The sequence below is a fragment of the Mytilus californianus genome, unplaced genomic scaffold (genome assembly GCF_021869535.1).
Source record: "Mytilus californianus isolate M0D057914Y unplaced genomic scaffold, xbMytCali1.0.p SCAF_4, whole genome shotgun sequence".
Taxonomy (NCBI): Eukaryota; Metazoa; Mollusca; class Bivalvia; order Mytilida; family Mytilidae; genus Mytilus; species Mytilus californianus.
In genome coordinates this window covers 68,964,900-68,981,274 of record NW_026262690.1, presented here as the reverse complement: position 1 = coordinate 68,981,274, position 16,375 = coordinate 68,964,900, and the positions used below count along the sequence as shown (strand labels likewise).

Here is a 16,375-nt window from a genome sequence, read left to right as displayed (position 1 = left end):
TCCATTGGAAATTTGAAATGAGATTATGATCATATCTTGTCAGAGGGAAAGAATATTTTGGAAAAGGGGAGGCAGGTGAAAAAAAAATTAGGGGGGGGATGTAAAAAAGAAATTGTGGGGGCAATTTTTTTTTTCATTTCAGAATTCAGAAATTAAAAAGAAAAATTTCTTCAAATATTATTTCTTTTTGTAAAAAATAGGGGGGGGTAAACATTTTTTTTTTTTTTTTTTGAGGGGGGGAACAGCATAGTGTATTTCACAAAAGCAAAAAATTGAATATAAATTCAAATCATATAACCAATTCTATGTTCTTTGACTACAGTTTTTCGGTGTCAGAAACCTATTATGTGTCAAATATTTAATTACAATCCAAATTCAGACCTGTATCAAGCGCGAATATTGTGTCCATTTTTGCCCCAACTGTTCAAGGTTGGACCTCTGGGGTCGTATCCAGCTGCGCTCAGCGAAGCATTTTATTACTTTTAGCTGAATTGTTTCACACTTTAAAAAATACGATACAGAATGAACTTGTAATCCTTGCATCCATACTGAATCTTTTAGATTATCTCTCAATTTATCTTGTATTGCTGTTTGATTTACACTTACATTTCACATTATAATGTATTTCTTTTTAATTTGTTTAAAGGGTGTAGTGCTAAAAAGGTTCGATATCCTGATCCAACAAAGCCATGTATTATGATGGACATGAGTGCTAACCTTACTCTTTTGATGAAGAGCAATGCAAGTGTAAGTACATGTACATGTACAAAAATTTATAGATTTCATGCGTCTGAAGCACTTTTCTGGATTTACCTTCATCAGGAACGCTCAAGTTTATGATATGTGCTGCTAAATGTAAATAGGGCCAGGAGGGTTGGGCTGGTCTAAATTAAATTGATAAATTTTTTAATACATGTACATGTATGCCAAATTGTATTTTTATATATTTATCACTAATTGTATTTTCAAAGATATTTTAAAAGTATGGCAATCAAACAAATGTATTCTGTATTTGGTAAAACAATAAAAATGGATCAAACAAATTTCTTTATTTAAATGAAAATTGTTACAAATGGATTGCATTCCTGTCTCAAAATTGGTATAATGCATTAAAATCAGACCTATTATTTTCTTCTTTTTTACAATCTGAGATACATTGTAGTAGAGGACACCAGATCTACATTGTACCTTAAATGCATTTTGTGTTTTGTATTTATTTATTTCAGCAGAAAACAGAATCAACACTAGAGGGTGGTGCTATGGGTAGTGGAGTGTGTGGTCAGTCATTATCCTCTGTAGATCTTACTTTTGCATCTGGTGTGCAGGGGTCATTAGATTTTAGTTTCCAACTAGGGGCAGATTCTAATGTGAAAATGGATCTTGCCCTCACTTTCACACCAGATTTCATATTCAAGAATGGAGATACAGGTATGTAGGCATTACATAATAAGTTACAATCATTTATTTAATAATTTATTTAATATTTTACAGTTTAACATACTTTTGATGTTCACCTTAAAATTTTTCTCTTACTGTAGATTCTTTTATTTTTTGTGGGTATCAATTTGTTGGATTGTGGAACAGCATATTCATGGAGACTTGATTTTGTGTTTTTTTCTACTTAGAAGCCAATAGAAAATTTGAACTTCATTGAACACTTCAATTTGTGGTTAAGGTAAACAAGCACTAATTCAGGCCCGGTCAGAAAGAACATTGTACAAGAAACTAGTACATATTTTTAACAAAATAGTTCCTACGCATAGCTGTACTTTTGTCAATAGGTGAAATATTTGGATAGTTTTGGTATCAAATGAAAGCTTGGGGACTTGGGATCACTGTAGAACCCTTGTTGAAAGTTTATTTTGAATGATAAAAAAAGTATATAAAATTATAATTGGAGTGCACAGATCAGAAGTACCTGTTTTTGTACTATCAAACTTCCGGGAACCAGTACGCTCTAATATGCAATTAAAGGTATGTTGAATTTTTCAGCATAAGTCAGGATAAGGTATAGTTTTGACATGAAATGACTGCCACTTTATTTGAACTTTAGACAAAGTAGCCATTAATGCTTGAAATTGCAGAATTTGATATAGAAAGCAATGGGGCTATGAATTAGTTTTATTCCTTAAGGTTTACCAAAGAAATCCATGAAAATTGCTACCCCATGAATAATAATGAGTGAACAGTATTTACTATTCATTTGTTTATATATATATACAAGTCTAAATTGAAAACAACGTTCAAACCTATGATTGCGTTGGATAAAAACCGAATGCAGAACAAATTTCTTGGTAGAGGGATCTAAATACAGCACAAACAACATTTTCCAAAAGACCAAAAAAGTGAAAAAGTATATTTTCACTATCTTCTCCGCAAGTTTATTGTTTTCTGTTTGGTATTAGATTAAATATAAGATCCATGTTACATCTGGTGATCAATTTATTTGGCAATCGTCAATGGCAGTCAGCAGGGTTTAAGAACATACGTTGTTCAACCTGTTCGTCAAATGCGTTTTGTTAAAATATACTTTTCACCTATCTTCTCCGCAAGTTTATTGTTTTCTGTTTGGTATTAGATTAAATATAAGATCCATGTTACATCTGGTGATCAATTTATTTGGCAATCGTCAATGGCAGTCAGCAGGGTTTAAGAACATACGTTGTTCAACCTGTTCGTCAAATGCGTTTTGTTAAAATATACTTTTCACTTTTTTGGTCTTTTGGAAAATGTTGTTTGCGCTGTATTTAGACCCCTCTACCAAGAAATTTGTTTTACATGCACACGTATAAAAATTGCGGTTTTTATCCAACGCAATCATAGGTTTGAACGTTGTTTTCAATTTAGACACGTTTATATATATATTTATATCATGACTTTTAATAAATTCATGAATGGGTCAATATGCCCAATTCTTTGTAGGAAGGCAATTGTGCATAGGCATTTGTCTCTTAAATTTTTTACCTATATACCTTAATATAACACTAGGTATCCAACTTGCATTTTTATCTATCGTAGGTGGGGCATTATGTTTTTCGGTCTGTGCGTCCGTTCGTCCGTCTGTCCCGCTTCAGGTTAAAGTTTTTGGTCAAGGTAGTTTTTGCTGAAGTTGAAGTCCAATTAACTTGAAACTTATATATATGTATACATGTTCCCTATGATATGATCTTTCTAATTTTAATGTCAAATTAGAGTTTTGACCCCAATTTCATGGTCCACTGAACATAGAAAATGATAGTGTTGGAGCATCCGTGTACTATGGACACATTGTTGTTGAGGAATGAAACTTGGTTGAGAACTTTCGTTTTATTTTGATTCTGTGGTTGTCTATGTCACTGAAACTTGTTATGTCATTAATCTATCTAATGTTAACTGCCCAGTTCCTTTGATATACTAATTAAAACCCTAGTTCTTTATAAGATGTTGCTAGCATCTCTTGTCCTTTCTTTTCAAATGCATTTATTTTACCAGTAACTTAAATACGCCTATGTAATGATGGAGATTGAATTTTTAGTTAAAAAGACAAAATGTAGTACTAGTTTGTTATTAAATATGTATTTTTCAGGTATACAGACTGCAAAAACTGTTAGCAGTACACAATTATCTACAATGACAGCTTCCTATACATGTACAGAACCTAGGGTAATCAAATTTAACACAGTGACTGGAAAAGATGGTGAAGAGTATGATTTCTCTATGACAATCAGTAATGTCCAGATCCAGGCTTTCAATGTCAGTGGTACAACTTACTCTCCAGGTAAGGAATATCAAAATAATCTACTGTTCACATTCAGTCTGATAATTGCAAGCCTACTTCTGATTACAAGAAGAATTGTGATGATTGTGTTGCAGGATATTAGTAACATGAAGTTGGTGGGAACATAGTATTGTTCATCTGTATGTCTGTCTAACACACTTATGTTGATTTCAATATGTCATATTTTTCCCTGTTAGCGACTCTGGTATTTTGGAGCCTCTAGTTGTGTGTTAAGCAGGAACTTAAATTTGTATAAATATAGCTTCTAGGGCATTTATGATAAATAGTAAACTCTTCCCCATGATAGAATAAGCATTTGTAAATATGTATGTCCCAGTTTTTATACGACCGCAAAAAATTTTTTGTGGTCGTATATTGGTATGACGTCGTCGTCCGAAGACACATTAGTTTTCGCACTCTAACTTTAGTTTAAGTGAATGGATCTCAATGAAATTTTACCATAAGGTTCAATACCACAAATGGAAGGTGGGGATTGATTTTGGGGGTTATGGTACTAACAGTTAAGGAATTAGGGGCCAAAAATAAGCATTTTTGTAACTTCCAGACATAACTTGTGTGTAAATGTATGGATCTCTCTCTGACATTGTACCACAAGGTTCCATATCACAAAGGGAATGCTGGGATTGATTTTGGGGGTAATTGCCTCCAAATTTTAGGAATTAGGGGCCAAAAAGGGGCAAAAAACAAGCGTTTTCTAGTTTCATGACAATAACTTGTGTGTAAGTGTATGGATCTTTATGAAATTGTACTACAAGGTTCCATATCACAAAGGGAAAGCTGGAATTGAGTTTGGGGGTAATTGCCCAAAAAGTTCAGGAATAAGGGGCCAAAAATAAGCATTTTTCTAGTTTCCAGACAATAACTTGTGTTCAAGTGTATGGATCTCTCTGAAATTGTACTGCAAGGTACCATACCACAAAGAGAAGGCTGGGATTGATTTTGGGGGTAATTCCCTCAAAATTTTAGTAATTAGGGGCCATAAAAGGGCAAAAAAACAAGCATTTTTCTAGTTTCAGGACAATAACTTGTGTGTAAGTGTATGGATCTTTATGAAATTGTACTGCAAGGTTCCATATCACAAAGGGAAAGCTGGGTTTGAGTTTGGGGGTAATTGCCCTAAACGTTTAGGAATCTGGGGCCAAAAAACAAGCATTTTTCTAGTTTCCAGACAATAACTTGTGTTCAAGTGTATGGATCTCTCTGAAATTGTACTGCAAGGTACCATACCACAAAGGGAAAGCTTGAATTGAGTTTGGGGGTGATGAATCATAAGGGAGTTCAAAAAATTTGGGGGGGGATTTTTTTTTCCTTTTTTTTCTTTAAAATTTTCCATTTTAAATTGGTTATTTCTGATTTAAATAAAAGCAAATAATAATGATATGGTTTGAATAGGTAAATTAAAAATTTTTAAGTTCTTAGACCACTTTCATTCTGTGTGAGAAACCTATGTTGTGTCAAATATTTAATTACAATCCAAATTCAGTGCTATATCAAGCTTGAATGTTGTTTCCATACTTGCCCCAACTGTTCAGGGTTCGACCTCTGCGGTCGTATCAAGCTGTGCCCCAGCGGAGCATTTTATTTTGTTTTTATGCCCCCGCTGTAGCGGAGAGGGCATTTAGTTTTACCCTTGTTTTTATACGCCCGTTTACGGGACGTATTATGGTTGACCGTCTGTCCGTCCGTTTGTCCGTCCTTCCGTCCGTCCATCGTCAACATGTCGGACATTAATTCAAAACGCTTTAGCCAATATGCATGAAACTTTGGTGAATTGTTTATTTCTATTGACGTGAGCTTCCTTTCGTTTTTTATAAATTTCAGATTTACCATATCCGAGTTCTGGGGTTTTATTCATTAAAAAAGGGGGGATTTTCCAGTTTTTGGACAATAACTCAAAAACGCTTTAACCAATATGCATGAAACTTTTGTGAATTGTTCATATCCTTTGACGTGAGCTCCCTGTCGTTTTTTATAAATTTCGGATTTACTGTTTCCGAGTTTTGGGGTTTTATTCATTAAAAAAGGGGGATTTTCCAGTTTTTCGGACAATAACTCAAAAAAAAATTTCACCAATTTGCATGAAACTTTTGTGAATTGTTCATATCTATTGACGTGAGCTCCCTGTCGTTTTTTTATGAATTTCGGATTTACCGTTTCCAAGTTTTGGGGTTTTATTCATTAAAAAAGGGGGATTTTCCAGTTTTCTGACAATAACTCAAAAATGCTTACAGCATTTTTTATGAAACTTTGTTAAATTGTTTATATCTAATTTTGTAAGCTGCCTTTTGATTTTTATAAATTTTCGATTTTACGTTTCCGAGTTATAAGAATTTATTTGTTTATAGTCTGACAACCGATTTACTAAGTATTACGCAACAGCACAGACTGTATTGGACAACAGCAAGAAATCTTTCATATAACCAATTTCAAGTTCTTTGACTACATTTGTTCAGAAACCTATAATATATCAAATATTTAATTACAATCCAAATTCAGACCTGTATCAAGCTTGAATATTGTGTCCATTTTTGCCCCAACTGTTCATGGTTGGACCTCTGCGGGCGTATCAAGCTGCACTCAGCAAAGCAGTTTATTTATTTAAGTCGATGTGTTTTAAACCGTGGGTATGTGCTGACATATTTAAAAACATATCTTTTATATAGTTCTCTTTCATTAACGTCTCCGAGGAGATGTTATTAAGAATTGAACGATGGACAGTCTGCGGGCTGAATGCTTCTTACTACCTGATTGGAAGATATTACTGAGACGTTAATAATTAAAGTTCGTTGATTGGTTAGAAAAAGTTCTGGTTCCGCCACTGGCAGTGCTTAATTTCTATGAATGATTTGAAAGGAGATATGAAGTATACGTAATTAATTTAGACATTAACCCAATTAAACAAAAAACAAAACAATTTACTTCTAAAAATTAACCTATACGGTCTTCTACAATGGACATGTCATTACAACATTTTAAGTTTTTAATCCTCCCAAATCTAGCTATGATATACAGAATGGTTGTGAATACATGTAAAAAAAAATATCTTAATAGCAAAAAAATGAATATTACTTAAAACAATGAGCAGGGTCAAGAACAAACTTCTAGTAATTGTTTTGATGTTTATTGACCATTTATACTATATTTATATATATGCTATATGAGAAAAAGAGAAATAAAAGAAAATTATAATTTCAAATACGAAAATACTGTTGTCATTTTAAAAGAACGGTCTCTGACAAAATAAATCCAGTATGTTAAGTTTGAAGGATTAGTACGATAAGGACCTTATTTAACACCCAACATTAAACGACATACTGCTTCATAATGTGTTTGGTAAAATTTGTTGATTGATTTGCAAGGCTGTTCTGAATGAATTAATCTACAAAGCGAGAATTCAAACCCTTTCCACTTTCATCTGCTAAGAGACGGCTAGCTTTTTTAGAAAAGCTATTACTTGTAGAATAATGCCTTCAGCTACATTAGGTCGCTATTATTTACATTACATGCTTGAGTGACTTTGGTTAAGTTTGGAATATAGGTCTTTAACTATTAACTCGCAAACTCCAAAGTATAATCTAAAACTAAGTGACCATAACCATGTCATTATGAGATATCCTCTTTGTAAAAAGTGTTGAAAAAAGTTGATTTGTGACAAGATGATATTTTACAAAATTTTTGTTGAAAAAGATAACTTTAAAGATAAAATATTAGCTCAAGTAAGAGATTTTTCCCCAAGTTATTGCATTTTATTGATCAAATTTATAATTGTATATTATTGAACCAAGTAACAGCTGTCCCCTTGACTAATACTTGTATAATGTATGACATGTATAACCTTCTAATAGATATATGGTGGTTACTAAAGTAATACATTGATAGAACTGCTATATTGATGATTTAGTAGAGTATGTTGATGTATCTGTTATGTATATGTACATGATGTATCTGTTATGTATATGTACATGATGTACATGTATCCATATTTAAACAGTTCAAATTAATCATTATGAAAATTTTGAATATATATTACTCTGAAACAGAAAATTATTCAAAATGAGATAAATGATTTATAAATATTGCAAATAGACTGAATAAACACTGATCAGGATTGTTTACTTATGATTTATATAGATAATAAGGTAGATTATCTAATCATTTGTGCAATATATTGATGATTAAAATACATCCTGTTGACTATATATATAATATATAGATAGATATAAAGTAAAATCAAGTTCCTTTAATTAATATTGATGTGTATATTTATTTATCATTGTATTAAAGAGTCATGAACTTTGATGAAATAAATTATAGATGAGATGTTCAGAACAAAATATATTCTATAAGAAAGTTGTCTTTTAAATGGGTCTTTTCATGAGAGATCAAATCCTCATAAAACAACTCTTCACTCAACCTTTGAGAATATTTTCTACTTCTAAATCATCCATCTCAACAGAGAGTTATTCATGTTTAAAATGTTACCAATACCTTATAACAGAAGAATATGGGTATACATTGTAACATTAGGCCATGTGGTTTGTAGGTAGCAGTATAGTGTGTTGTACAATTTATGGGAAAACATGCATTCATTGTCATAATGAACAAAATATTTAAAAAAAAAATCATGATGCAAATTTTCTTCAAAAGCATCCATAATATACAGTCAAACCTGCTATAAAGGTCACCCCTATATTATGAAAACAGTCTTTTCCAGTCACCCTCTTCTTGTTTGCTGTAATAATACATGTGTAATTAAACCTCGATTCAATGGTCACCTCTCTTATAAGGTCAGTTTTCTTGGTTCCCGAGGCTGACCTTTATAATAAAGTTTGACTGTAATTAGACATTTTTTTACTTTTTTCAGCTGAGGATTGTACAGCAATAGATGGTATCACAACAGAAGCAGCTATGACATCACAAGCACCAGCTCAAACAACCGAGAAAAACAAGGATACAACATCAGAGGCACCACCAGCAACAACTCAGCCAACAACAAAACCACCAACTAATGAATCTACATCCGAAGCACCAACAACAAAACCACCAACTAATGAATCTACATCTGAAGCACCACCAACAACACCAGCACAGCCAACTACTACTGCAAAAATGCCTAAACCTGGTTCCCCTGATGTCAACACATACAAAGCATCCAATGGAAATGGAACTTGTCTAATGTTCAAAGCAGGAATTGAATTCACCTTACCTATTCCTGTCAAAGGAGTAAGTAGTATTGAAATCTAGGATGTCTAATTTAAGATTCTAAGAAAAAAAGGTTGTTTGATGCCTTGGTGACAATTTGTGCATAGTTGATAAATCTATGTCAACTTAATTAATTTATTATCTTTTGGTTTCTTTTGAATTTTTTAGTTAGAAATTAACAGTACACAAAAAGTTGATTGAATAAAATCAGATGTTTCCTCCCTTTGGATATTCAAATTCTTTTTACGGTATAAAGAAAGTTTGAAAATTCATAGATGTTTTATATATTTAATATTAAAGTTTATAGTTTTTACCTTTTTCTGAAAAATATCAAGGACAACATTTTAACAGATAATGGAAAAAGATAAAATACTAAGAAATGTCTGGTACTTAGACTTAACCTGAGTTATTATATTGTAGACTAATGTTACAAAGACACTTGGTATCCATAAAGAGGACAAAAGCAATGATACAGAATTTGCTGGAGACTGTGATGCATCAAATACGACTGAGACCATGACCATCACTTTTTATAAGACATCCACCATTCTAATGACCTTCACAAAAACGGACACTGGGTATTACTTCTCAGATGTGGATATAAAATTCGATTTAAATAAAGAATTGTTTCCTGATATTGACAAACCAGGTAAATTAAAATGAAAGCCGATATATGTTCAGTAACAGCAAAAACATACTGTAGACCTCAAAAGATACTGTTGATTCATTTGTTGTTATGGATAACAATTTTCATGGATCTAAGAAACAAATGTATTTTTGTGGGTATTTGATTTCCTATTTTTGCAAAATTTTGCATAAAGGCATACAGAAAATGTTTACTTGGTTAAATATTTGAATTCTGGGTTTACCTTTACCCATGAAGTCCACAAAAATATTGTTTCCCACTAAATAAAAATGAATCTACAATATTGCAATTTCTTTCAGCATATTAAATTCTAGTGTCATTAACTTGTTTAGAACCTTTGAGTTGTATTTCTCTGTCTGTATGTCAGAATTGTAAAAATCGTGATCATGGCAGATGAATTTTCATCTGCATGAAGGATCTTACACAGCTTAAAATGAAAAGCATGACTGATTGACATCAAAGATGCAGTGCTACCATAAACATAATAAATAGTCGCTCATGGACAATCTTCTTATTGTAACAGATCATACAGTGTTGTCATTGATATTTTTTACAAGGAATCAGATAAATATTCCTATTCAGTCTGTGCCAAACGCTGTCGGTATGATGTTCCTGACCGATGAAATAGATGCAGGTCTGCCAAATCATATGTCAATTCTGATCTGTATGTCCGGTATTTTCACCGACTTGGTTCTGTGACTTACTTTTTGTGCGCAAAGATCGATAGAAATGAAAACTTCTGGGTAAAATGTTTACTCTGAAGTATGTTCAGGATTTGAAATAAGCGGTCGCCCATTGGCAAGTGAAGGATTTCAATTTGATAAATAGCTGAGATTGGAGTGCCATTTGAATTTATTAAAATAATGAATACTAAAGTAACTTATCTTGGGAAAAAAGTGAAACTGCAAATACTGGTGTATATATACATGTACTTTCTTTACATACATTTATTTTTATTATTTTTTAAGGGGGGGATTTTATAATATTGTAATTTTTTATTAATCTGAATATTACTTTGAAACAATTATTTTTATTTAATAAAAACTTTTCAACTGCTTTCCTGAAATGCAATTTTTTACCATGAATATCATCATAAAACAACACAGTACATTTAAAAACATAAACAACAAAATAAGCTTAACTAATTGAACAGACAACAATCTGTTTGGTCAGAAAACCTACAACACTGTCTGACCGAATGTCAGACAGAAACCAAAAGAGTTTGGCACAGACTGCTATACAAGAAAATATTTCCTGGTTATTCTAGCTACATGTTCATCTTTTCTACACAATAATATAAGCACAAAAATCATGCAAATAAAATGTAGAAAAGTGCATTAGCTCATCATCAGTATAGCATATAAAAAACGATATGACACTTTTTCTACAGTACAAAACAGCATGCACAAAATACTCTTCTAAAATTTGTAACCTTTGAAATTGTTGTTGCGCTGTAAAACCCCAATTTGGATTTCCAAAAGTTGGCAGGTATGGTAATATGGCCTATCAGAATTAAACCTTGCCTCTTGAGTCTTTAAACCATTTTTACTATGCTTAATATGATGAGCTTGTATAATAGTTAAAGTAACATACGGCCAAGGGCATTACAAAAATTCAAATCACCAATATACTTAAAAAAATGTAGTGGATTTCTTCAGTTTGATAATTCCCTTTGGTAAGTTGTCTGGGGATATAGGAAGGTAATACAAGGCAGAGATGACTAGAAATTTTACACATGGGTATCAGAGATTTACAGTCAAGTTCTCTTGATAGTGTTTGAATATTTTCCCATCTTTCATCTTTCATTTTTTTTGCAAATACTGAATAATCCATTAGAAGTTCCTACCTATCAAAATGTCTTTTCATAGCTACCATGTAATCATCAACCAATGTAAAGTGAGAAAAGTAAGGCAGTTAGTCTGAATAATTTCCATGGACTGCTTCTTCTCAAGGAAAAATATTATCAATTTGTTTTCAGTTTGATTTACAAAAAAAGTCAGTAGTCAAGATCATTCTTAACTTATACATACCTTTTTTTCACAGTAACCCTATCAGTGAGGAAAACATTTACAAAGAGTCAGTTTGCTGCAGATAAAGATGGAAGCTACAAGTGTAATGATAAAAGTGATTTGGAAGTGATGGATGGAGTTAATATGAGAACATACAACTTACAATATGCTGCCTTCCAAAAAAATATTACAGAATTTAAAAGTTCTGGTAGGTCAAACTTGTAAACCAACGACTTCTAAAAATTTTCTAAATATCTGAAAATTTTCTACCATGTGTTATAACGTGTTTAATAAATATATCAATATTATTTTATTGCATTGTGCCTAAATAAAGACTTAACTAATATAACTTGCAATGAGGTTCATAAGGTTATAGTGAGTTTTAAGTAAGAATCCTCAGATTTCCTGGATTTGTATTTAAATGATGAAATTTTGATAAATGTGTTTGTGTCTTTAATTTGGCATATAAGGTTTCAATATATTTGTATGCCCTGTCGCTAGGCGAAGGGGGCATCAAGTTTTTCCCTTGACTGTCTATCCCTCTGTCCCATTTTCCCATTCCCGCACTCTAACTCAAGTTTTTCTCATCCAAATTTTATGAAACTCATACACAATGCTAAGAACCAAAACTCGCAGAGTTCCAATTTGGGCATTGAGTCACTGACTGATCTAGAGTTATGTCCCTTTATAACTTGAAATAAAAAAACATTTCGTTTCCACACTCTTACTTCAGTTTGCCACATTCAAATTTAATGAAAATTATACACAATGCTAAGAACCAAAACTCGCATACAGAGTTAGAAATTCAGTTAATGTTACATCCCTTTTTTCCACCTTATTATATCATAATCTTATTACAGGTATATCAGAATGCTCCGCTGACTCCGACACCAACTCTGTAGTACCGATAGCTGTAGGTGCTGCTCTTGCTGGATTGGTTGTTATAGTACTGATAGCTTACCTTATTGGTCGTAAGAGAAGTAGACAGTCTGGATATGAACAGGTGTAACAGGGATACAGTGGCTATAGTAACTTAACATGAAGGGTGCAAATATGACACAAGATTAGTAAAAACATATCTTTGTTTAAACAAACAATTCCAAACATTCCTTTTCATCTAGTCTTATATGTAAAAATTATATAAATTTGAAATAATGAAAAAGAAATTTAATATGTGAATAATTCAGATTTATCTATATGACTTTTTGATGCTTTATTATGTAAATTCTATGAAAATATTAGAACTTAGTAGTATATGAACTTTTTACCTCAAATAAGATTATAGCATGTATAAACAAACATAATTCCAACAAATTGAGGGTCTTGAATAAATTTATGAAACTATTGATATCATTCATTAATAATTGTTAAATTTACAAGTTGTTCATCATAATTTTATGTTTTATTCTTTAGGGAATTTTTAAAGATAGCAATAATTTGTATTTTTCTGAAGAAGAATAACTGAATCTTTAAATTATTATTGAGATACCTTGTATTAGTCCCATGACAGCTTGTTTCAAGCAAGAACTGAGGTATGAAATGTTGATCTTTAGCTTATTCTCAAATACTCAATCCAAGAACACATTCTTGTATCTTGTATATAAATAATTTGTAATCATATCTTCAAGTATTTGTTGGTAACTTGTGATTTGTTATATAAACAACTATATGATTTAACTTTTGGTCAAGTAAATTTAAAACAAAAACAATATCATGGAAAAATTAACACAGTTTATTTACTACATATACAAGATGGTGCATTTAATATTTATTTTTAAAATATAGTGATAAAAAGAGAAAGTTATAAAAATATTTATTTGAAATAGTTGTACATAATGAAAACTATATGTTAAATAAATTTCATAACAAAACTATCAAAATCCATTGTACAATAAGAATATGCCCTTGAAAACAGTTCTTATGTCCTGCTGTACATCCGTTTGTTTGTCTGTCCTTCACATGTTAAAGTTTTGGTTGAAAGAAGTCTGATCACATCAACTTGAACCGTAGTACACTTGTTCATTATGAACTGAACTGTTTAATATATGTATGCCAAATTAGGGTTTTAACCCAGGTTTTGTGGTTCACTGAACATGGAAATGTGATAGTGTGAGCAGGCATGATGTCCTATGGATGCATAATCTTGTTATTTATTAACTTTTGAACTGCTGCATCTTCAATATTAGAATAAAGAAAATAAAATTTCATTTGTTGTTTATAATGTTTTCATGTACATATTTGTATGAAATATTCGTCAGTAATTGTTTATTGAGTATTTGAATATGGAACATACCACCATGCGTAAAACAGGATGTCAAATTAGAATTTTGCAATTGATAAGGTTAATTAACAAAATATTTATCCTTAAGACATGTTTTCGAAACCTGAGATCTTAAATTCAAACTCTTAAAAGTAGAATTATCTGATCAACATTTTACTCCTGCCATTATTATGGGTGGTATGGGAGAATAATGTTCAAAATAATGGTTATGATAAAACTTTCTCCCAATTTGAAGTTATTAGAAGCTGGAAAATTGGCTTAACATATAGGAATCAGAGTGTTAGGTCCATAAGTCATTAGTAAAGAAGAAAGAGTGTTAAATGGCAATGGGTATTACCACCATATCTGATGTGTTTTCTGCTAAATTCTGACCAAAGAAAAACTACCCAGTACTTATATTTCTTTGTATGTTTAAACTTATTTGTTGATTTTATGAAAATTAAAAATAAGAAAACAGGTGAAACATCATATATAGTTTTGCTGATATTGTTAATTGATGAAAGAGTTGTGATTATTGTGTGAATGTATGAATGTATGCTTTCTTGTTGATTTTTTTTCTACATTGTGATTTATTTATTAATTTGTTAAATAAAAACAAAAGTGCTAATCATTTTTTTTTCTGTAACTAATGCAATGCAAGTGGTTAATTTGAATACTGCTAGCAAGTTGTTTTGAATATAGTGCTTAGCATAAGTAACCATTTTAGAACTATTATACATAAAATTAAGATAATGTGAATAACACAGCTTCAGTTTTATCTTTTATTTTTTCAATTTAAACCGTTTTCATACAGTAGAGCTGCAAGAAAATTTTAATGAGACATATTACAAACTATATAACATTGCACTTTTATGTCAATTTTTATTGTTAGAAATGTTCACTTTATTATTCATATGCAATCATTTTCAAACACAGTTTTTCTTTCTTTGAATGTGTGCTTTGTTGTTTTGTCTAATCTAAACAAATTACTTAACAGTGTAAACATAGATAATGTCTACACAAGCATGACAAGTGCAGGCTGAAGTTTTTTTTAAAATTTGTACAACTTGATTTTTATACACAATTTCAAAACTTAAATACGGCTGCATATTAGTTACTTTTTTTTTTTACAAAATTATCTTTCCAAGTTAAGAAGGCCATTCTTTTAAAACTTAACTAGTCCATTAAATTTGCTTCAGCTTTCTGTACAAGAAACAACCCTGCTGGTAACCAGGGAAAAAGAGTGCTTTAAACTGTTGAATTAGATAGTTTTCAAGAAAGATAATCAGATTAATCATGTACTTCATTTTAATGTATGCACTTTTGTACAACTGTTAATACAGGGTAATCTGTTTTGTATCCTTTAAGCCCACTAAGTGAACCAGAAAAAAGTTAACATGTTTTTGTCACACTTTTTTTTTTAAATTTGAGGAGGGTGGGGGTTTATTTTTTTTTTTTATTGTTTACCATTTTAATAAAAACCTCTAGCAAAATGAAAGAAAATAGCTAGAAATCATAATAAATATTTTTTTGACTCTTAAAAAATCAGGGTCAGGGTTGTTAGAGAATCTAGGATTTTTTTCGTTATGGCCTAAGACAAATTAGTTTTTAATTTCTTTCAGTCAACTATAGACTGTCATGTGGGACAATTTTGTGTTTCTTAAAACATTTATTCTGTTTGCAGAAAAATATGAATTGTATTCAGTGATTTGTTTTTTGCTTTGGAACATCTATATTTATGTTTTTGGGTTTTTTTTCCCCCAACAGCCTCCGTCATCATAATTAGGTATAGCCTTAATTAAAATATAGACTCATAAATGTTTACATTTAGCATTTGGGATAAGTTCACTGTTCACTTTAGATATTAGTGGTGTAGTTATGGTGCAAAAAGAGTGATTGTGTCTTTGTTGTGTGTATACATACTTATATTTTGAAATTAAAATCTAATTACTAAACTGATTTATGTTTTCATGTGGCAATATTTTGTTTTTATGATACTTGGTTGATATCCAGTGCCTCCATGGTGAATACATTGAGTGCAAACTTACTTATAGTTTTCATTTAAGTACCCCAGTAGTAACACATAATTTTTTAAAACCTCTAAAAATTGTCAAAAATATAAAATATTTGAGATCAAATGGTTAAATAGAACATCTAAAACTGTGAATTCAATTTTGTCTGAGGTAGCTTCATCCTTAGATTAAGAACAATTACATAGTCTATGAATCGAAATTTTAAAGTCAATCCAAATAATATTCATCATTCCTTTTAAGCTCACCTTGACCAAAAGGTCCAAAACTACTGAACAGATTGTGTGTGAATGTTCCTTAGAATGTCTAGTTTATAAATTGTAAAAGAAGAACATGGATACAACCACAGTTTTTGGCTTACATCTAAAAACTAAAACAGTTAGGGCATAAACTGATGACACAGAGATATGTCTCGCCTGTCCACATGAAATTCAGAAAAAGAATCTGATG

At 31.2% G+C, this 16,375-nt stretch overlaps 1 protein-coding gene across 2 annotated transcripts in view; it reads left to right on the top strand.

Annotated features, from left to right (window-relative positions):
* The window catches only part of LOC127698664 (lysosome-associated membrane glycoprotein 1-like), a 28,463-nt gene extending 12,613 nt beyond the window's left edge, over window positions 1–15,850 (top strand). The window contains exons 3-9 of one of the 2 annotated variants that reach the window (XM_052202260.1): window positions 647–747; window positions 1,230–1,428; window positions 3,566–3,757; window positions 8,643–9,001; window positions 9,401–9,629; window positions 11,670–11,843; window positions 12,496–15,850. In XM_052202260.1, coding sequence (XP_052058220.1) covers window positions 647–747; window positions 1,230–1,428; window positions 3,566–3,757; window positions 8,643–9,001; window positions 9,401–9,629; window positions 11,670–11,843; window positions 12,496–12,644 — 1,403 coding nt within the window. In that variant the 3' untranslated portion in view covers window positions 12,645–15,850. Of the gene's footprint in view, window positions 1–646; window positions 748–1,226; window positions 1,429–3,565; window positions 3,758–8,642; window positions 9,002–9,400; window positions 9,630–11,669; window positions 11,844–12,495 lie in introns of both variants that reach the window. The other variant, XM_052202259.1, reaches the window with a different exon arrangement.
* Window positions 15,851–16,375: the final 525 nt, after the last annotated feature.